Source organism: Canis lupus, chromosome 15 (assembly GCF_003254725.2).
Source record: "Canis lupus dingo isolate Sandy chromosome 15, ASM325472v2, whole genome shotgun sequence".
NCBI lineage: Eukaryota > Metazoa > Chordata > Mammalia > Carnivora > Canidae > Canis > Canis lupus.
Genome location: NC_064257.1, coordinates 16,898,904 through 16,919,081, shown reverse-complemented (window position 1 = coordinate 16,919,081; position 20,178 = coordinate 16,898,904). Strand labels below are relative to the sequence as shown.

General features: G+C 55.6%; 2 protein-coding genes across 18 annotated transcripts; one reads left to right on the top strand and one right to left on the bottom strand.

The window, feature by feature from the left end:
* The first annotated feature begins 237 nt into the window (after nucleotides 1–237).
* On the top strand, nucleotides 238–11,703 carry TMEM125 (transmembrane protein 125). 7 transcript variants are annotated; one of them, XR_007402536.1, is made up of 7 exons: nucleotides 1,077–1,518; nucleotides 1,957–2,071; nucleotides 2,859–3,007; nucleotides 3,255–4,621; nucleotides 5,400–5,471; nucleotides 5,946–11,016; nucleotides 11,429–11,703. XR_007402536.1 is itself a non-coding variant. In XM_025420471.3 (5 exons), the coding sequence occupies exon 5, from the start codon at nucleotides 3,396–3,398 to the stop codon at nucleotides 4,041–4,043; it is 648 nt and encodes a 215-aa protein (XP_025276256.1). In that variant the 5' UTR covers nucleotides 238–866; nucleotides 1,298–1,518; nucleotides 1,957–2,071; nucleotides 2,859–3,007; nucleotides 3,255–3,395; the 3' UTR covers nucleotides 4,044–4,697. The 7 variants fall into 7 exon arrangements, 5 of the variants coding, with proteins under 5 accessions (XP_025276256.1, XP_035554797.1, XP_035554798.1 ...); XR_007402535.1 differs by having other exon boundaries at nucleotides 5,400–11,016; XM_025420471.3 differs by lacking the exons at nucleotides 5,400–5,471; nucleotides 5,946–11,016; nucleotides 11,429–11,703 and adding an exon at nucleotides 238–866 and having other exon boundaries at nucleotides 1,298–1,518; nucleotides 3,255–4,697.
* Nucleotides 11,704–12,857: 1,154 nt separating this feature from the next.
* Nucleotides 12,858–17,100, bottom strand: C15H1orf210 (chromosome 15 C1orf210 homolog). Of its 11 annotated transcripts, none has more exons than XM_035698911.2 (6): nucleotides 16,966–17,100; nucleotides 15,121–15,215; nucleotides 14,818–14,914; nucleotides 14,386–14,438; nucleotides 14,137–14,253; nucleotides 12,858–14,011 (listed from the first exon to the last, which is right to left on the bottom strand). In XM_035698911.2, exons 5-6 carry the CDS (start codon nucleotides 14,153–14,155, stop codon nucleotides 13,704–13,706), a joined length of 327 nt encoding a protein of 108 aa, XP_035554804.1. In that variant the 5' UTR covers nucleotides 14,156–14,253; nucleotides 14,386–14,438; nucleotides 14,818–14,914; nucleotides 15,121–15,215; nucleotides 16,966–17,100; the 3' UTR covers nucleotides 12,858–13,703. The 11 variants fall into 11 exon arrangements, with proteins under 11 accessions (XP_035554804.1, XP_035554802.1, XP_035554806.1 ...); XM_035698909.2 differs by lacking the exon at nucleotides 16,966–17,100 and adding an exon at nucleotides 16,427–16,564; XM_035698913.2 differs by lacking the exon at nucleotides 14,818–14,914.
* Nucleotides 17,101–20,178: the final 3,078 nt, after the last annotated feature.

Below are 20,178 nucleotides of genomic sequence, written 5' to 3'. Positions count from 1 at the left end.
TGTGTGCGGTAGGCGCTGCCAGGTTCATCTGTCAGAAGCAGAGCCCTGGCCACGTCCCTGTTAGGCTTCAGAATCTTCCAGGGGCACCTCAGAGGAGCCCAGAAGCCTTGCCACTGCATGCACGTCCCGTGCAACCTGCCAAACTTGTCCTTCCAGCCTTATTTCACGGGCTGCCTGCCCCTATCACTTCACATATTCATTCATTCAACAAATATTTATCATTACTTCCTCCGTGCTAGGCAAAGTGCAAGCTACGAAAGTCACGGTGGTTAGCAAACCGGACACTGAGACCACCGTGTAGTGGGGGATGACGAGTGAGTAAATAGTGGCAATTACGGCGCACACTTAAGAGCAGCTGTGGGGGAGGCACGGGGCCGTGGGGGCACCAGAGGCCCCTGGGCCAGCCTGGAAGTCAGAGAGGGCTTCCTGGAGAAGATGATCTCACAGTTGAAGAATCTCAGTTGGCCAGGCCGAGGCAGGATGGTGGTAAATACCAACGTGCATGGGAACTCGGAGTTCAAAAACCAGCCGGAAGGACAAAGCAGTGGACAGAGCACGGAGAACTGAATGACATGCCACCCAGCTGGAGGGCAGGGGCCAGTGGCAAATGACTGGCGCGTGGTGCAGATGGCAGGGGCTATGTGAGCCTGCAAAGGAGTGTGGCATGTATCCTGAAGTGTTTATTCTGCAAGAGTTTTAAGCCAGGAAGCTCCTGTTTCACACCTGAAAAGCCTTTGCCCTCTTCTGGGGGAGCTGAAGCCCCACCTCTCCCAGCAGGTGCCACATCCAGGAGGCCAGCCCATGGTGTCAGGGCTTTAAAGGAGACCCAGCAAGGGGCCTGTGGGAGCTCCAGTCCAAGGATGAGGGTACTGGGCCAGGGTTGGGGGATCAGCTGGTGTTGGGATTTGGGACTGGGATTTGGGGGCTGAATTCAGGAACAAGGATCAAGGTCGTGGTCTAGGGTCTAATTCCAGAATCTGGAGCTGAGGTTTCAAGCCAGATTTGCGGTTGGGATTTGAAGCCGGGGCAGGAATTGGATTTGGAAATGGGGCTGGGGGTTGGGGCTGAGATATGGGGTAGAGGTTGCAGTCGGAGCTGGGAAATCTAGTTAGAGTTTGAAAGTGCAGCTGGGGTCGGGTTAGGTTTAGGCTGGAGCTAAAGCTAAACTGGGCTTGGAGCGGTGGGATGAGTTAGGGTCCAGGCTCTGGAGCAGATAGAGAACATTCCTCCTGCTGCCCGGATCTGGGAATTGTGTTCGAGCCCTAACAGCGGCGGACAGAAGCCCCTCCCTTCCCAGGAATGCCTCCAGCCCAGCAGATGGAGCTGTGCCACGTCAGCCAATCAGCTCAAAGCCCAGCCTTGGAAACACCTGTTGATCCCCCTCCCCCCACACGCACACCCCCAGGGCTTACCTGGACCAGGTTAGGCAGGTGAAGCACCTCCCCGGAAACGGAGCTGGAGCGCCCCACCTGCCTGGCCCTGTCTGCTCTGATCGGATCCAGCGCTTCCAGGCTTCTTGTGAGTGCCCCATGGTCCCCTGACCCCCACCGCCCCCACTCTCTCCCGCTGGCTCTGCCCAAGAACCTCCGCCCCACCCGAAGCCTGGCCCCACTGCCCCAGCACACCTGTGCGAGCACTTTCAGACCAGTGAAGTCACGGACCTGGGGAACACTGGGACTGACCCCAGGTCCCCTCCCAAGACCCCGCCCCCACCTCCCTTAGGGGCATCTGCACCTGCTCCTCCCAGCCTGTGTGCTAGGCTGTTCCTGCGGGGGGGCGGGGGGGGGCGGTGAAGAACAGACTCCTCCTGGGGCGGGGTGGGGGTGGTAAACCCTTGTACAGCACGGCCACGTTCATCACATTCCTGGACCTACGTATACAGCAGGAGTCCTATCCTGAATTAGGAGAACATTGTATTCTTTTATTCAAGGAGGTATTCTTTGGGCATCTATGCAGGTCCTAGAATGCCCATTGGAATTTTGAAGCGGAGATGTCAGATGACTCGCTCCCATCCTTCAAGATAAATGTTATTGTCCTCATTTTTCCAATAAGGAGACTGAGGTTCTAAGAGGTGAACTTATCTGGGGATTCTCTGACCCTCCCCTAGGCCCCTCTTCCCCCTAACCCACACCCGGCATTTATCACATATATGCACCTGCTGCAAGCCAGAGCTCCTTGAGGGCAGGGACCACAGCTGCTTTCTTTTGCCCAGTTGAGTCACACTGATTGGCCTGTAGAGGAAGGTTAAATGTGAAACGAGTAACCACCATCAGGTCCTTTGCCCCAGTCCCATGGGTGGTAAGGACAGCAGCTGGGGTTCCCGTACAGAACCCTCCTCCCTTCGCCCCACTTTAGAGAAATCATGGAGGAGGGTGGCATGGGGGCGTTGGTGAGAGGGAGAGTGGAGAAAGACGGGAGGCAGGAAGATGGGCGTGGGTGGGGGTGATGAGGCAGGAGCCATGGGGATGGAAGCAGGGACTGTTTACAGGTGGCCTCCCTGGGACGTGCATTCCACGAGGAAGTAAGAAACATGAGAGGAGGAGGGGGAGGTCCAGGCTAAGGTGACAAGCTTGGGTTGGGACCTGTTGCGTCAGAGATGACTTGGGAACAATTGGCTTATGGGTCTGGAGCTTAGGAGGGAGATCTGGGTGTGAGGGAGAGAGGGATTGGGGCACCGACAGCCACAGGTGGGAAATCCTATGAGATGCTGGGGAAGGAGAGAGGTAGGGATTAGATCCCCACCCCCAGAGAAGTAGCCGCAGCCCCCAGAGAGAAGGCTCATGGTCAGGCTGCTGGTTCCAGAAGGGTTAAGTCGTAAGTCCCCCCTGCCCCCACCCCCCCACCCCCGCTGCCCACAGCCCTCCCCCAGGAGCCAGCGGTGACAGCTGAGGCCATGTGAGTCCGATCCTGAATGAGGCTTTATCTCTGCTCTTGGTCCCATCATCCACTGTGGCACCAGCTCCTTCGGGCCGCCGGGATGGGACAGGCACCTGAGAGAACCAGAGAGGTCAGGGGCTCCCCTGGCGGGGTGGGGGATGTGTCATGTGGGGGAACCCTCCTGGGGTCACTGGAGAGGCATTCCCAAGTGGCAGTGCTGGGGAGGGGGTGTGGCGGGTGGAGGGACGGAGTGGAGTGCGGGGGGGGGGGGGGGGGGGGGGAACACTGGGGCGGATTCCCAGGGATCATCCCCGAGGCTCCCAGGGAGGCCCCCCAGGTTGAGTGGGCTGGGCAGTAACAGCGTGATCCCCCTGCAGGTGCTGGAGAGTGCACCCTGGGCTGGGAGAGGACCGGGACCCCAGGCCTCTGGCTGCCGAGCAGCTGGTGGGGGCTCTAGGCCATGACCCGCGCCCCGGGCCCCCTGGCTCTGCCCTGCGCCCTGCACCCGGCCCCCTGCCATGTCTGAAGGGGAGGCTCCAGCCCCGCCGGGCCGGGGGCTGCCCCCCGACATGCTGGCCGAGCAAGTGGAGCTCTGGTGGTCCCAGCAGCCGCGCCGCTCGGCACTCTGCTTCGCCGTGGCCGTGCTCCTGGTGGCGGGCTGCGGGGCGGGCGGTGTGGCCCTGCTGTCCTCCACCAGCAGCCGCTCGGGTGAGTGGCGCCTGGCGGCAGGCACGGTGCTCTGCCTGCTGGCCCTGCTGGTCCTGGTCAAGCAGCTGATGAGCTCGGCCGTGCAGGACATGAACTGCGTCCGCCAGCCCCAGCACGTGGCCCTGCTGCGCAGTGGCGGGGGCGCCGACGCGCTGGTGGTGCTGCTCAGCGGCCTGGTGGTGCTGGTCACCGGCCTGACCCTGGCCGGGCTGGCCGCCGCCCCCGCCCCTGCGCGGCCGCTGGCTGCCATGCTCTCCGTGGGCATCGGCCTGGCGGCCTCGGGCTCGCTCTTGCTGCTGGGCCTGCTGCTGTACCAGGTGGGCGTGAGCGGCCACTGCCCCCCGCTCCCCGCCGCCGCCCCCTCAGCCCGCAGCGACGGCAGCGTCCTCAGCATCTCGGGACAGCTGTCTGCTGGCCAGCGGCACGAGACCACGTCCAGCATCGCCAGCCTCATCTGACCAGGCGCCGGCGAGCTCCCCCTTCTCACCAGCTGCCCAGCACCCACAGGGTGGGTGGGAGTGGGGGCGCGCTTCCGGGACTTGTGCAGGGAGTGCGCGTGGACATGCACGTGTCCCCAGGACTGCCCACCCCCTGTGGGGTTGCATGACCTGTGCCGAAGAGCCCACGTGTCCCCACACATCCATGCCGCAGGAAGGCGTGCGCAGGTCTCCTTGGAACTCGGGGTTTGTGACCATGGAGCAGTTGGAGTCTACCTGTCTGTCACCGGGGTCCCTGAAGATCCTTGGCACCCACTCTCAACAGCCCTCGAATTCAACCCTGCCTTGTAGCACCGATGAGGGGTTTCCCAGGAGTGACTGTTTCCCGCCCCCAGAGACCACACCAGTGACTCTTCACGGACCACGAGAGTGGTCACCTAACTGGTGACCAGGTGGAAAGAACACAGGCTCCGCAATGTGACAGGACTGGACTGGGATACCCCATCCACGACTCCCCAGCTGGGGGCCCTGGGCAAGTGACTTAACCTCCCGGAGCCTCAGGTTCCGAAGAGTCACAGTCGTGATCGTGGTGACCAATGGTGAGGACCACGTGACATCGTGTATAGGAGGGGCGGGCACCTGGCAGGTGTGAAATAAAAGCAGGGGTCACCGTCATTGTGATTGTCCCTCACCATCTCACTGAGAGACCTTCCTTCCCCTCCTGGGCCCCCCCCACCAGCCATCCCTTCCACTGGGAACACTGTGCCTAACTCGAGCTGGCAGATGTGCCCTGCCCGGCTCCCAGCCTGGCCTGTGGCTTCTCCTCTAGGTCCTGTGGAGGGGAGGGGGGTGAGGGGACGCTCAGCTTCGGGAAGGTGGAGGGTTTCTATTTGGGGGGTGGAGGAGGGCGTATACCCTGAGTCCTTCATGTTTGCTCCTGTGCTGATTTAAGATAAAGCCTTAAGAATTGGGGGTTTATCAGCCGGTTTCTCTGGAGGCTGCAGCTCCCTATCCCACCTCTAGGATCACACCGTCTGCAGTTGCTCCACTGGCTGACCCTCCTCTGCACACCTGCACCTCCCCCCACTCAGGCATGGGAGGGTTGTCCGAAAGCCCCCTGGGTGGGAACAGTCACTTCCTGCTTGGGGTCAGCCCTGGAAGGCATCGCCCACCTCCAGCGCAGAACTTCCTGGGTGGCAGTGATCACGATCACCTCCCGCGGGAGGGAGAGCGCCAGGAGCCGCCAGGTTTCATCACTCCCTGCTGCTCAGGTGGGGTGTCCCCCGTCCCCCACCAGGGCCCCCAGAGAGGCAGGTGTCCAGGGGCACTGAGCGTAGAGCACCTGTAAGTGCTCTGACAGAAGGAAATTGCTTTCAGGGACCAAGATCTGGGGGCTCCTCCTGGAGAAACCTGGGAGCTGATGGATGGGGGAAGGGTGTTGCCAGCAGGGTGAGTGGAAACAAGAGGCCATGTCCGGGAGCACCAAGGACAGCAGAGCCTCCCCCGGGAACTGTGGCATCTCAGACCCTGCATATTCAACCTGGGATCCCCTCGTCCTCATCCCCACCCAGCTCCTCATCTCACCTGGGGGGTATGGCCTTCGCCCAGCACCTCGCTCCCTCCCCACCTCCTGCCCTGGGAACACATCACCACCTGCGGACTCCACCGCCCACTCCCAGCGCCCTCCCCGGCTATGCGTGATTTGTGCAGCCTCCCCTGGGGGGGGGGGGCTCCCTACTTCTACTCTTTTCTTCCTCAGTTCACCTCCCCCCAACCCCACCACGTACATATACTTGAGCCACAGTGTTAGAGTAGGTGGGGGGGAAGGGGATGCAGGGGGATGTGCCCCACCCCCATTGACCCCGGCACCGGGAGGCTCTTCACCCCTTCTCTTGTCCTTGAAATGTGTGTCCCACTTGCCAGCCTGGCTCCTAGAAGCTGCCCCAAGGATACAGCCTCGAGACAGTGATGTCGCGAGGAGACTATCTGGGTGGCACAGGACACTGAACCCAGTTAAGGCCTCGGTGTAAGATCTGACAGGCAGGTGCTGAGATCTACTCACCCCCACCTCCCCGAGAGTCACCAGAAAAAGCCTCAGAAGTAAGTTCCCGTGCCCCTTACACCTGCCAGCCCCCAACCTGTCCCCGTCTTTGTCTTGGGTCTCTTCCTGCCCCCCAAGGGCCAGGGCCAATTTCAGGTTACACCCAGGAAGCTCCAGGTTGCAACCCAGTGCTGTCCTTATAGGGAAACTTACAGTATCCCCCCCACGACACACCTGTCCCCCTAGACTAACAAGGTGCCCATTTCCTACGTCCATACATACCCCCAACTGTAGACGCCAGTCTGCACTTCCTTCCCTGCGCGCCTGTCTCCTTAGTCAGGTGGTTAGCTCCTGCTGGCAGGACATGGGTGTCGCTTCTCTGCACATCCCTTATTCCCAAGGTGGGCCTGACGCATAGTGGGTGCTTTACTGGGGGGGTGAAGGGCTCAGCTTGGTTGGATGGCAGTGTGTATACCCTACCCAGAACAAGGACAGGTCGAGAACTTAGGCCACTGTCCACTCCTGGCCCTGAATCTTTCTGTCCCTGAATCCTCCCTCTTCCAGGGCTCCCAAGAGGGAGCCGCCATTCTCATCAGAGGACCACAGACTGCCTCTCCATCCGTTCATGTGGGGAGAATTCCTGTTTCTTTTTAGCTGAAACAGGGTTAGACTCTTTCATGAGATTTCCTTTAAAAAAAACTAAAGGAAAAAAATAAAAATAAAAAAAACTAAAGGAAGGGAGACGCCTGGGTGGCTCAGTGGTTGAGCATCTGCCTTTGGCTCAGGTTGTGATCCCGGGGTCCTGGGATCAAGTCCCACATTTGGGCTCCATGCAGGAAGCCTGCTTCTCCCTCTGCCTGTGTCTCTGCCTCTCTCTGTGTGTCTCTCGTGAATAAGTAAATAAAATCTTAAAAAAAAAAAAAAAAAACTAAAGGAAGGGCACCCGGCTGGCTCAGTTGGAGGAGCATGCCACTCTTGATCTTGGGGTCATGAGGTTGAGTCCCATGTTGGGCCTAGTGATGACTTTTAAAAACCCAAATAAGGAGCAGAAGGTTTATTTGAGGAAAACAAACAAATAAAATGCTACAAAAAAAAAAAAAAAAAAAAAACTAAAGGAAAACAGAAGCACAGGTCTAAAGAAAGGGCGGGGGGCCAGGTTACATCGCACCAATGTCCCAATAAGCAGCCACCACAGGCAAGGCCTTCCTTGAGCTCCCCTGGGAAGGACGCCAGGTGAAGACCATGGCCCTGCCCCCAGAGGGCCGTTCCAAAGGGCAGTGGAGTAGTACCTACACACCCAGTAGGACGTGGGTCTGGGTAGGAGCTGGGTGGACGCATGGGCAGGGCAGAAATGTCGCTACTTCTGCAGTCACTACAGCTGACTTCCCAGGACCTGGTACCCCCAGCTTGTTGGCTCAGAGCATCTCCCTAAATCCCATCTCAGGCCACACTACAACCAGCCATCCCCTGGCCCCTCCTGTCTTCATCTCCCTTCTGGTTAAGTTTCCATGACCCATCATTTCACCTGCTCCTTGACAGAGTCCTCAGCTCCTTAGCCCCCTGCCCCCTCCCCGTCCTTTGGTCCCAACCAATCCCTTCCCGTCTGCCTTCACTGTACCTGCTGCCTCACAGTGACTGGTTATTGGAGAGACCTGCCTTCACTGCACCTGCTGCACAGCCAGGCAGCCTGGGGTCACCATGGGTCCCTCATCACCCACCTCGACTGGTCTGCAATGCTACTCATCGCTTACACTGTTCCTCCCTGGTGGGCTCCTGCTTCCACAGCGGCTCCCAAGTTCTCTCCACGACCTTTCACACCCCAGCGTCACCCCCAGAACACCACCCTCTGCAGGGGGCTTGGCCTCCCTACCACGAGAAAGTGAGAGCCCCGTGGTGGGAAGAGCCCCGTGGTGGGAAGCCTTCCCCTTGCTCCTGCCAAATAGCTCTCCCTTCCCTCCCCTTTGTGGAATGGCCCTGTCAGCCCAGCCAAGGAATTTGGACTTTGTCCTCAGGACAATGAGAAACATGGAAAGCTTTTAATTAGGGGAGTACTCTGGCCAGAATAGGATTGGAGACCGAGGCTGGCCACAGTGCAGAGCCAGGAATTGGCCATCAGAGAAAAGAATCAGAAGAAATGTCCAGTCAGTCCCAGAGGTGCCATTTCTGCAGGCCCCTGGGGGATGAGAAGCAGCGGCCAAGCTAGGGAGGTGGAGAAGAAGGAGTATCCCAGAAAGAAGGGAGGGTCCAGAGATGAGAGAACTTGGGTCCTTCCAGGAAACACAGTGGATTCGTGTGGCCAGAACTGGAACATTCACTGGCAAGAGGCAAGGGGGCAGCCAGGGAGGAGCCCTGGGCCAGTCCTGGGCTCAGAGGCTTCAGAGCAGGTGGTCCCGTTTCTTAAGGTGAAGAGGAAGCTGGTGGAGGGTTTTAAGGAATGGACTGGTCAGAATTGTGCTTTAGAACGGTCATTCTGCCTGCAGCGTAGAGAATTAATTAGAAGGGGCAAGACTAGGGACGGGGGAAGGTGTCGGTTGATGAATGCCATCTCCGGCTTGAGGCAATGGTGGCCCCAAGAGGTGGCTGTTGGGACGGAGTAAAACACGACAGATCTGATGAACGTTCAGAGGGTGCGATCAACATGTCCTTGTGACCGAGGAGCTCTTTAAGATGAGAGAAGTGTGATGGGTTGAGAGAATGTTGAGGGAACGAGAGGCTTAAGACGGGAGGCAGAGAAGAGGCTGTTCTTTTTTTTTTTTTTTTTTTAATTTTATTTATTTATGATAGTCACAGAGAGAGAGAGAGAGAGAGAGAGAGGCAGAGACACAGGCAGAGGGAGAAGCAGGCTCCATGCACTGGGAGCCTGATGTGGGATTCGATCCCAGGTCTCCAGGATCGCGCCCTGGGCCAAAGGCAGGCGCCAAACCACTGCGCCACCCAGGGATCCCCAGAAGAGGCTGTTCTTAAAGGCCCTGAGTGGACAGGCAGGGAGGGTGGCTCCAGGGCACGTGACGGGGGCCAGGGCTTACGATGCCACATGGACAGGGGAGAAGCAAGAATGTGGGCACGGGTAAGTTGGAGCAGGAATTGAGGGAGGCCCTGACCAACAACTGACCCCAAAATGCAAGGCGGTGTTGGGTACAAAGCAAAGAAGGGGCTGAGGGAGAGACAGTGGGGTGGTCTGGGCCTAGACAGAGGTCTCCCTGGGCAGCAAGAGGAGGTAGAGAGAGGCACTTGCCAATGTGCCCCCAGTGCTCCATAGTCACATTTCAGGTCCTTGGCCATGTCACCTGGACCCTCAGATACTGGAAGAACATGTTCCAGCAACTTCTGGATGGTTCTTACATCACATCCAGCTACATCCCACATGAGACGTCACCCCTTCTAGGGACACTCAGGTTTCTAGAGGGGCTTTCTCGGGTGTAATACATGCTCCCTGGCACTCAGCTTTCTGCACGCGGATGGGGGGCTGCCTTCTGGAGTGTTCCCCAGGACCTGTAGCTCCCTGCACGTAGCTGTGGAAGTCAGCCTCCGGGACTTGATTGGGGCATGCCACTTGTACCCTCACAGCCCACCCTCCCAAACCTGCAGCTTGCACCCTGAAACGTCTCAGCTCCCGCTCCCTCGGGGGAGGGGAGTGCCAGCCCAGGCCGGCTGGGAGCAAGTCCAGCTACCAAGACCAACGATCGGTACTTTGGGGTGAGATTGTGGTGCGGTTGCTGAGTGACGTGGGCAAGTTGCAGTTAACTTGTGGGAGCCTCAACTTCTCAGTCTATGGGGGTGCCCACCCAGCGGGGCTGTCATAAAGAAGTGCTAGAGCTTCAGTGTCATAATTGTTGATGTTGTTACTGTTACCATGTTTTACAGGATCAGAGATTCTGATTCAAGTCCTTTGCTGTCCTTACTGGATCTTTTTTTTAAGGATTTTATGTATGTATGTATGTAGTATTTATTTATTTATTTATTCGTTCATTCATTCATTCACTCATGAGAGAGAGAGAGGGAGAGCACACATGTGTGTGCACACATTTAGCCATACAAGGAGAGGAGCAGAGGGAGAGGAAAGGGGAGGGGGAAAGAATCTCAAGCGGACTTCGGGCTGAGTGTGGAGCTGGACAGGGGGCTCAATCTCACAATTCCAAGATCATGACCTGAGCTGACATCAAGAGTCGGCCGCTTAACTGACTGAGCCACCCAGGTGCCCCCTCACCGGATCTTCTGACCTGAATCCTGGGATGCAGACACATCTAAATCTCCAGCCCAGAGTGAATGAGGAGGAGGGAGGCTTGGCAAGCTTCCGCTTCAAGATGAGCAGAAGCCAGCCTCTGCCCCTGGAAACCCCACATCAGGCATGGACTCCACGGTCACCCACAGCCAGCCCCTCGTCAGTGCACCCAGCCACCCAACCAGATACCAGGGCCACTTCGGTGCCTCCTTCCTACTCCCCACTTCTGACAGCAGGAAGCCTGCCAATGCCACCTCCCTCCTGTCTCTGGAATCTCTGTTCCCTGCCACACCCTAGGCAAGTCTTATCACCTCTCTCTGGGGCTCTCCCCTCCAACCCATTGGCACAGCATCCAGAGTGACTTTTCTATCACGATTACATCACTCCCTGGCCCAAAAAGTCCACAGACAAGCCCCAGCTGCTCTCATATTGAAGTGCAAGCTGCCTTGGCACCAAAGCCCTCGCTGATCTGACCCTCCCTCCAGCTTCATCACTGCCCGGGGCACCCCTCGATCCCTGCCTTTCTCTCAACCTCCTTCCTGTATCAGTCCTGCCCTCCCCTTTCTTCTCGGCTTGCTCTTTCCTCAAAGGCTAGCACTGCAGCCAGTGGCCACATGTGGGGTGGCCACCCGGCTCCTGAGGACTCCCTCTTGTCTGGGAATGACCTGAACAAACAGGCAGGCACCGAAGTCACATCCGCACAGCAGGAGGCTGCCCCCATTCATAGCTGGGTAGGTACTTGACCCAAATTGGGCTGATGACATTCTGACATTCTCCCCCCCTCCCCACCGCCGAGTACTTGAAACTTGGAACCAAGAACTCGGGAGTCCCAGGCATGGAGTCTCATGAATGCCCACAGGTGACAGAGCATGAGAGATACTGTTCCTGTCCTCAAGCTGCTGGAGCCCTCTGCTTCCTGCCTTCCTGAGTCCGTTGTCCCTTTAATTCTCTTCCCATTGTTTGAGACCAAAAAAAGCTTAAATTTCTCCCTTCTTTAATCTGCCTCCCTTGGTTGGATTATTTGGGTTTTTTTTGGTATCTCGTTATATAACTTCTTTATATATTTTGGATGCTAACCCTTTATTGGATATGTCATTTGCACACCTCTTCTTCCACTCAGTGGGTTGTCTTTTAATTTTACAGAAGACAGGAAAAGACATTTCTCCAAAGAAGACATACCAAGAGACACATGTAAAGATGCTCAACATCAGTCATCATCAGGGAAATGTAAATCAAAAGGCCATGAGCTATCACCTCCCACCTGTCAGAATGGGTAAAGTCAACAACACAAGAGGATACAGAGGATGTGGAGAAAGGGAAACCCTCGTGCACTAGTGGTGGGAATGCAACCTGGTGCAGCCTCTGTGGAAAAGTGTGGAGGTTTCTGAAAAATAATTAAAAATAGAACTAGCGTATGAGCCAGCATTCACACTACTGAGTATTTTTACCCAAAGAATTCAAAAGGATACACGCACCCCTATGTTCATTGCAGCATTATTTACAACAGCCAAATTACGGAGTCAGCCCAAGTGTCCACTGATAGATGAGTGGATAAAGAAGGGGTACATATGCGTACATACCATATGTATATAATGGAATATCACTCAGCCATAAAAAAAGAATGAAATCTTGCCATTTGCAATGACAAGGATGGATCTAGAGAGTATAATGCTAAGCAAAATAAGTCAGTCTGAGAAAGATAAGTAGCATATGATTTCACTCATACATGGAATTTAAGAAACAAATGAACAAAGGGGGGAAAGGGGAAACGAAGAAACCTACTCTTAACTACAGAGAACAAGCTGATGGTTACCAGGGAGGAGGATGCGGGGAAATGGAGGATGAGGATTAAGAGTACACCTGTCATGGGATGGTTCCAGCGGTTGAGTCTCTGCCTTTGGCTCAGGGCGTGACCCCACGGTCCTGGGATGGAGGCCCAGGTCGGGCTCCCTGCATGGAGCCTGCTTCTCCCTCTGCCTGTGTCTCTGCCTCTCTGTGTCTCTCATGAATAAATAAATAACATCTTTAAAAAAAAAAAGTACACTTGTCATGATGAGCACTGAGTAACGTATGGAATTGTTGAATCACACACACACACACACACACATACACACACACACACAGAACAGGACAAAACTGCCTCCCTTGCCCCAATCTCCCCAGCAAGGATGAGCCTGTCCTTCTCCTCCTCATCAGCTTGATAAAGTCTCCTACATTCGACTCATTCCCTCACCTTTCATCTACTCACTCCTCAGTCTGCAGTACAAGCTTGACAATTATTTATTTAGCATCTGCCATGCACAAGAATGAGGACACAAAACTAGACACGGCCTGTGGCTTCAGGGAGTTCACAGTCTAGCCGTGGGGACCCGCACAGCAAGGGGGACATGCAAACTCTAATACAGATTAAAATCAACGGGGCCAGAGAAAGGCAGAGGAACTCACAGTGCGTGTTGGCGGGGAGGGGGAGCAAGTCTCCGGAGGAGGGGCTGCGTGAGCAGTGTCTTTTCCAGCGACAAGGGACACTTTTAAGCACGAGTCCCAATTCAGGAAAATAAAAATTAGTGACTCCTTTTTACTTTCATTTAAGACAAAAATAGGTTTAATTAGTACCTGTGAAAAATGTAATATAACCATTTCAATCACTCACTTTATTGAAAAAATTTCAACAAGATACTTGGCACACTGGATTTTACCTACTAAAATGTCATCATCTTGGTACATCTGAAATGCTGGCAGGTAGGCGGGTCATAGGGGGTCTGTTGGCCAGGGATTTCATCACTGTCATAGAGGATTTTTTTTAAAGATTATTTATTTGAGGGGGGGAGAGAGAGAGAGAGAGAGAGAGAGACCTTGCACGCGCACACACATATGTGTGAGCAAGCTGGGGATGGGGCAGAGAGAGAGAGAATCCCCGGTGGGAGAACCTGATGTGGACTCCACCCCAGGACCCTGAGATCATGACCTGAGCCAGCTGCACAACCGACTGAGCTGCCCAAGTGCCCTCTGTCATGGACGATTTGAGAGAACAGAAGGGCAGTGTAAGCCAGGGAGACAGGGTAAGCAAGAAGTGCATGGGAAAACACCTTGCAGGAGAAAAGGAGTAACAAATAACGAGTTTTCTAGGGAGTGAAGTTGAGAAAGGCAACTAAGGGAACCAAGAGGCTGACAGAGGCCCTATTTCTCCAGCCAGGCCCTTGGTAGTTGTCCTGAGAACTGCAGGGAGCCATTGAGGGTGATGGAGCAAGAGAAGGTTTATCACCGTAGTGCTAGTGTCAGGGAAGGGAGGATCGCTCTACCCCTGGTTAGCCCTTAAGCCCCAGACACCTCTGGCCCCGAGGCTTGTGGCCTCCACGTGGTATCCTCCACCCTAAACTTGTCAGGTATGGGGAGGGAAGGGGGTGTCCAAAATCAGGGCTCAGAAGGAAAAGTTGTCCCTGTTCCCCTCTGTCTCCAGCCCACCAGCCCCAGGCTGAATGTAATTGTCCTCGATGAAGCCATCATCATCCTCTTCGCCCACGTCCGGGAAGGCTGCCTTCCCTATCCTGGGCAGCTGGTGGTGCTGGTAGCTGGTATGATATTTGCGGCAGAGGTAGCATTTGGCAGCAAGCGCTATGAGGAGGGAGAGGACCACAGCGCCCAGCACAACCCCGACCAACACAGGCCATGCCCGGGCCCCGGTGGCCAGTGCAGGGGACACGGCTGATGCTGAGGGCCCCACAGTGGCTGCGGAGAAAGGGACAGCATTAGGGTTGGGGGCCCCAGATGGGTTCCCTGGGGAAACCAAAAGGTCCAGCGGGGACAGGGTCCTCCCCGCAACCGCCTCCTCGGCCTCCTTCCCACTCACTCACTTTGGTTCAGCTCACTCATCGAGAGGCCTGAAGACGCCGGTGAGCCTCGGCTTCTGCCAGAAGAGCTGGGGCTCCAAGGAAACCCCTAGATGCCAGGCAGCCCTGGAGCTCAGAGTCCTAGAACATACACATGCACGTGGGTGTCCGGGAGGCCGCAGGAGCACATTAAAGGGCAGACTCACGGCCACGTTAGGGCACGGAACAATTGACCAGAACCAGTCATGCACAAAAGGGAAATAAGCTGAGTACCTGGAAATTGGCTATTTGTAAGGGAATGCTATAGGATCCAGCTCTGCAAGCTCCTGAAAAACATCAACACTGGAACTTACTAAGCACCATGTGTGATTCAGGCACCAGGCATGTGCTCATGGCACCCTGTGATGTGGGGATAAACATTATCCCCTCTCTGTAGATGAGGACCCTGAGGCCCAGAACAGTGAACTAATTCAGCCAAAGCCCCAGGACTTGAACCCAGGTCTCTGATACCAGGGCCCAGACCCAGTCTGCTTTGTGAGCAGAGGCTGGGACGTGGGGCAGAGGCAGTTCTGGCCTCAGGGGTTAGGCAATAGCAATTGCTTCAAGCTAATGAACCAAAGTAGAGACCACATGTGGAGGACAGCACCAGTCCCTAGGTGGGCAGGGGCCCCACTCCTCCTCAGTCAGGAGCTCCTGCTTCCCCACCTTGACCCGCAGCTCCTCAGACACATCCCTTGTCCATTGACCTCTGTCTGCCCTCAAGAGGGAGGCAGTCTTCAGGGAGGAGCCAACTGTGGATCACCTGGATCAGGAAATCATCTGGATAAGAACTACTAGGGCTAGGGCGGAGCTAGAGGAGGAGCACCTGAATTAAGGGAGTATCTGGAGGAAGATCATCTAGGCTTGAGAATACATATGGGGGAGCGCCTGAATCAGAGGAATGTCTGGGGGAGCAACACCTGAATCTGAGGAGTAACTAGAGGAAGAGCACCTAGGTTAGGGAAGTACCTGTTAGAGGAGCAGCTAGGCCTGGAGATTATCTGCAGGTGGAGCACCTGAATCAGAGGAGTACCTGGGGAGGAGCATCCAGGCTAGAAAAGCACCTAGGAGAGAAGCATCTCATTTAGGGGAGTACCTCCCACATTCTTTGATACAGATGTCTTAATGAAACCCTCCTTCCTCCCCTCCAACCTGTCACCAAGCCCCATCAGTTCTTCCTGGAACTAAATATCTCTAGAATGGCTCTGACCCTCCTCTGCACCCCACTGCCACTGTCCCCATCCAAGCTACCTTCATCTTGTACCTCGAGGTCTTGCATGACCTCCTAACCCTGTCTTTTCCCACTTTCCATCCATTCCTCATGGTGATGGGCCTAACGCCCCCATCTGACCCCATCACTCCCCCACTCTTAAAAATTCTTCAGAGCTCCCCAGGCCCTCTGGGCTGCACAGAGATTCCTCAGCATATTCTTCAAGGCCTCACAACCCAGCACATGTCCTCTGACCCACTCGTCCTCTTGTCCACAGTCCCCTCCCCCACGCTCCACACACACACACACACACACACACACATGCACTCACATGCACACACACACACACACCCCATCACCCACCCTCTTGTTTGCCACCCACCCCCTCCTCTGTACTTTGAGTTCCCCATCCCTGATGGCCAAATCAGACCATACCTGCTTGTGAGGTTGTCCCAGGACCACCCCCCTTCCATGACCCCTTCCCTGGCCTACCCAGTCAACTGCCCATCAGAATCAGCCAGTGACTAACTGGGCAGCTGCCTGGGGCCAAGGACCAGGCTGATTAATGTGTCCCCCGGTGCTGGCAGAGAGCCGGGCGCTCAGGGGCTCGCTGCGGGTCAGAGTAGGGGACAGCTGGAGAGTGAAGAGGGGAGCGTTAGAAAGGAGAGCTCCGAAAAAAAAAAAAAAAAAAAAGAAAGGAGAGCTCCGTCACTCATCACTCACTGGGGGCCTACTCTGGGCCCCACACTAGGCACTGGATCCTCAGAAAATAAGATTTTGATCAATGGAAATGAATTGTATTCATACTGACCTCTCTAAGATTTTACTCCTACTTCCTTCCTTCCTGCCCTCTCCCTGTGAATTCTTCTCAAGGACACACACACCTCCACAGGCCGTCACCCTACCCCCACAGGTCACATCTGTCTCTTCCATCCACAAACACACACCCTCTGATCTCCCAGACATACACCCCTGATTTGTGGCTCCTTTCAAAGCTCCCAGGAGCCCTCAGGGATCTGCGGGATCCCCCTCTCAGGCCCCCCTGTCTCCCCCTCTGCTCCCCACCTGTAGGAACTGTGCACAGTCCAGGGAGGACGCTTCCGGCTGGAGCGGGCAGGACCTGGACAGGTGGGCGGGCCACTGACTCACCTGGGGACGCCGCCGGCGGGCGGGGCCGAACCCGCAGGTGCGGGCGGAGGGCGGGGCGGCCGGCAACGCCTCCAAGCGGGAGGGCTCGGGAGTACACTCCTTCCCGAGCTGTGGCGGGGACCCTCTGGGCGCAGGTCCCACCCCCACCCCCAGGGCGGAGGGTGGGAAGCCAGTGGCGTGGGAGGGGGCGCGGGGGGCGGTGCTGGGATCTGAGAGGGGTGCAGCGGGCCCTAGAAGGGGCGGGCAGGCACTTCAGCAGGCGTGTGCTCGGGCTCCCAGCCCTGATGTGCCAGTGAGTTTCTCGTGACAGGTGCAAAGTCCAGAGAAGGGGGGTGGGGAGCTCCTCCCTGGCAGCAAAGCCGCCTGGCCAAGGACACGCTGAACTGCCTGCAAAAATGTGTGCGAGCCTACGCTGGGGGTCGGGGGGTGGGGTGGAGGTCATTGGGGGAGCTTACCTGTGCCCTTGAGGTCTGCTGTGTGCCTGAGCCCTGAGCGTCTACCTGGATAGAGGCTTCTAGGCTTCATCTGGTCGCAAGGATCCTGGGAGCCCACAGAGCTGAGCTCTGAACCTGTCGCCTTACTCCTCAGCTCCAGGCCTGGTGCCTCCTGGCCTTTAAGACCCAGCTCTAGAGTCACCTTCCCCGGGGCATTAGGTCCTCCCAGACTAGCCCTCCCCCCCGACCTCTCCCACCCCCCCACCCCCACTCCTCACACACACACACACACACACACACCCCACCCCACCCCCCAAGCCCCACCTTCCGCAGGAGCTTTTTCACAGGGGCCGGGTTTTGACATCAGAGTTCCCAGCACCTGATGCAGGGCAGGCTCAGTAAATGCTTAAAGGAAGACGTGTTAGGAGCTAAGCCACGAAGCACAAGCCTTCACGGGGAGCCACAGGGCACAGCCAGGGCAAGAGCTGCTGCGGGGCTTGGAAGTGGGGCCCACAGAACCAAGGACCTGGAATACCTGGGACTCCTGCTGATGGCCCCCTCCCAACTCTCCTGCCTGGTCTGGCACCCACCTGGCACACTGCTCCAGCCGCACCAGAATATTCTCTATTCCTAGGACCCACCGTGCTCTCCTCTCCCGGGCTCTGAGCCCAGCCCTTCCCTCCAGCCCCTTCTCCCACATGTCCATCTCCCACCTGCTTGATTCCTCCCAGGCCAACTCATCACTCAGGCCCCAGCTCCAGTGACTCTTTTTTTTATTTTTTAAGATTTTTTAAATTTATTCATGAGAGACACAGAGAGAGAGGCAGAGACACAGGCAGAGGGGAAGCAGGCTCCATGCAGGGAGCCCGACGTGAGACTTGATCCGAGGACTTCAGGATCACACCCCGGGCTGAAGACGGCGCTAAACCGCTGAGCCACTGGGGCTGCCCTGGGGTCTCGCTTTGATTTTTGAATCAAGGACATCACAGGATTCAGAAGCTATTCATTGAACACCTACCAGTCCCCACCTGGAACCTACCAGTCCCAGGCCCTGTGCTGGTTCTTTTTTAATTACGGTATTCGTATAACATAATCCGATTCACAAAAAAAAATTAGCCGTTTTCAGGGCACAGTCCAGCGGCATGTAGTACATTCCGAACCTTGTGCAAACAGCTCTCTAACTAGTCTAGAACACTCGCATCACACCAGAAGGGTACCCCAACCCATTAAGTAGTCATTCCTCATTTCCTCATCCCTCCAGCCTCCAGCTACCACTAATCTACTTTCTGTCTCCGTGCATTTGACTGTTCTGGATATTTCGTACAATTCTAATCATATTTGTGCCAGATTTTTTAATGAACTATTTCATTTAAACCTCATAACTCTGAGATAGATGTTAATTATCCCTTTAACAGATGATGAAAATAAGGCCCCGAGAAGGTAATTTGGATGAAGACTCACAGAAGAAAGCAAGTAATGGTCTGCACATCCATCAGTCAGTCATTTATTTAATGAATATTTATTGAAGGCCCACAACCAGCCCATACAGCATGCACTGCAAAACAGCAGAAAGCAACCTGCTGGATGCCCCCAGCGCGGGGAGAGCAGAGAACAGGCTGGATGTCTGCACCTGCCCCATCAGCCAGGAGCTCTAGTGCAGTAAACAACCTTTACGACCTTCCATGGCAGCCCTGGAAGCCATGTGGTAAGCTCAGTGCTAGCACTGAGGACAGAGTTCCCACCACCGTACAGCTCTCATTCTGGTTGGGAAGGCAGACAATACACAAGCAAAGAAATAAATAAGATTAGTTCAGATAATGATGAGTGCTGTGAAAAGTATAATAGCTTCCTGTGATAAGGAGTTGTAGAGGTGACCGCTACTTTACATCAGATAGTTAAAAAAAAAAAAAAAAGGGACTCACAGAAGAGGAAATGTGTGAGCTGAGACTTGACTCAGAGTAAGATAGCAATCACACCAGTATCTGGGGTAAGAGCATTCCAGAAAGAAGGAACAGCCAGAGAAAAGACCAAGAGGCAGGAGCACAGCTGGTTCATTCAAGCAACAGAGAAGAGGCCAGCTGGAGGGAGTGCAGCCAGTGGGGAGAGTGAGAGGGGCAGTGTGAGGGGCCTATGGGAAGAGTTCACGGGGCCAGGAGCGGGGGGGCCTATTCTTCCCTCCTTCGGTAAGAGGGGCTGACCTTCTTTCACTCGGTGTGAAGGTTGGACTAGAGGAGACCAGAGTAGAAGCAGGGAGGCCAGCTGGGAGGCCATTGCTGTCATCCAGGAGAGAGGGAAAGTGACACCAGGATAGTCAGGTAGAGATAGAGACAAGTGCTCAGGCTCCAGACATATTCTGAAGGTAAAACCAACATGATTTTCTGACTGGATGTGGGGGTTTGCAAAAACAAGAAAAGGGACCAAGAATCACCCCCAAAGTTTTGAGCAAGCAGCCAGTAGGATGGAGTTGTCATTGACTGATACGAGAAGACTCTGGAAGGGGCAGAGTTTGCAGGGCGATCAGGACCTCAGTTGTGGATATGTTAGTTGTGAGATGCCTGTGGGACATCCGGGTGTCCCCCTCAGCCTGCATGCAGCAAAGTAAGAGCTAGACATAGACATTTGAGAATCAGCAAAATGTGGATGATTTTTTTAAAAGATTTTATTTATTTATGTGAAAGAGAGAGAGAGAGACAGATAATGAACAGGGGGAGCAGCAGAGGCAGAGGGAGAAGCAGGCTCCCCACTGAGGAGGAAGCCCAACCCGGGACTTGATCCCAGGGATCACACACTGGGATCACAACCTGAGCCGAAGGCAGACGCCTAACCGATAGAGCCACCCAGGCGCCCCAAAAATGGGCGATTTTTAAAGCCAGTCATCTAGATGAGATTCCCCAAAGGGAAGTGTGGAAAGAGAAGAGGGCTGAGCCTTGGAGCTTGCCAGGCACAGAGGTCAGGGAGGGGAGGAGAAGCAGGAAAGGAGGCTAGGAGTGGCCTGGAAGGAGGCTGACACACCCGGAGAGGTGTCTGGGAGGCCAGAGAAGAAAGCATTTCAGGAGCAGGAGCTTGGGGAACTCTGGCGATGCTGATAGGTCAGCTAAGCTATGGACTGAGAATTGACTTTGAAATTGGCCACGTGGAGGTCACTGGCATCCCTGGCAAGAGCAGTCTCATGGTGTGGTGGGGACAAATGCCCAACGGGGCACGATGTGTGACATATGAGCGATGCACAAGCAT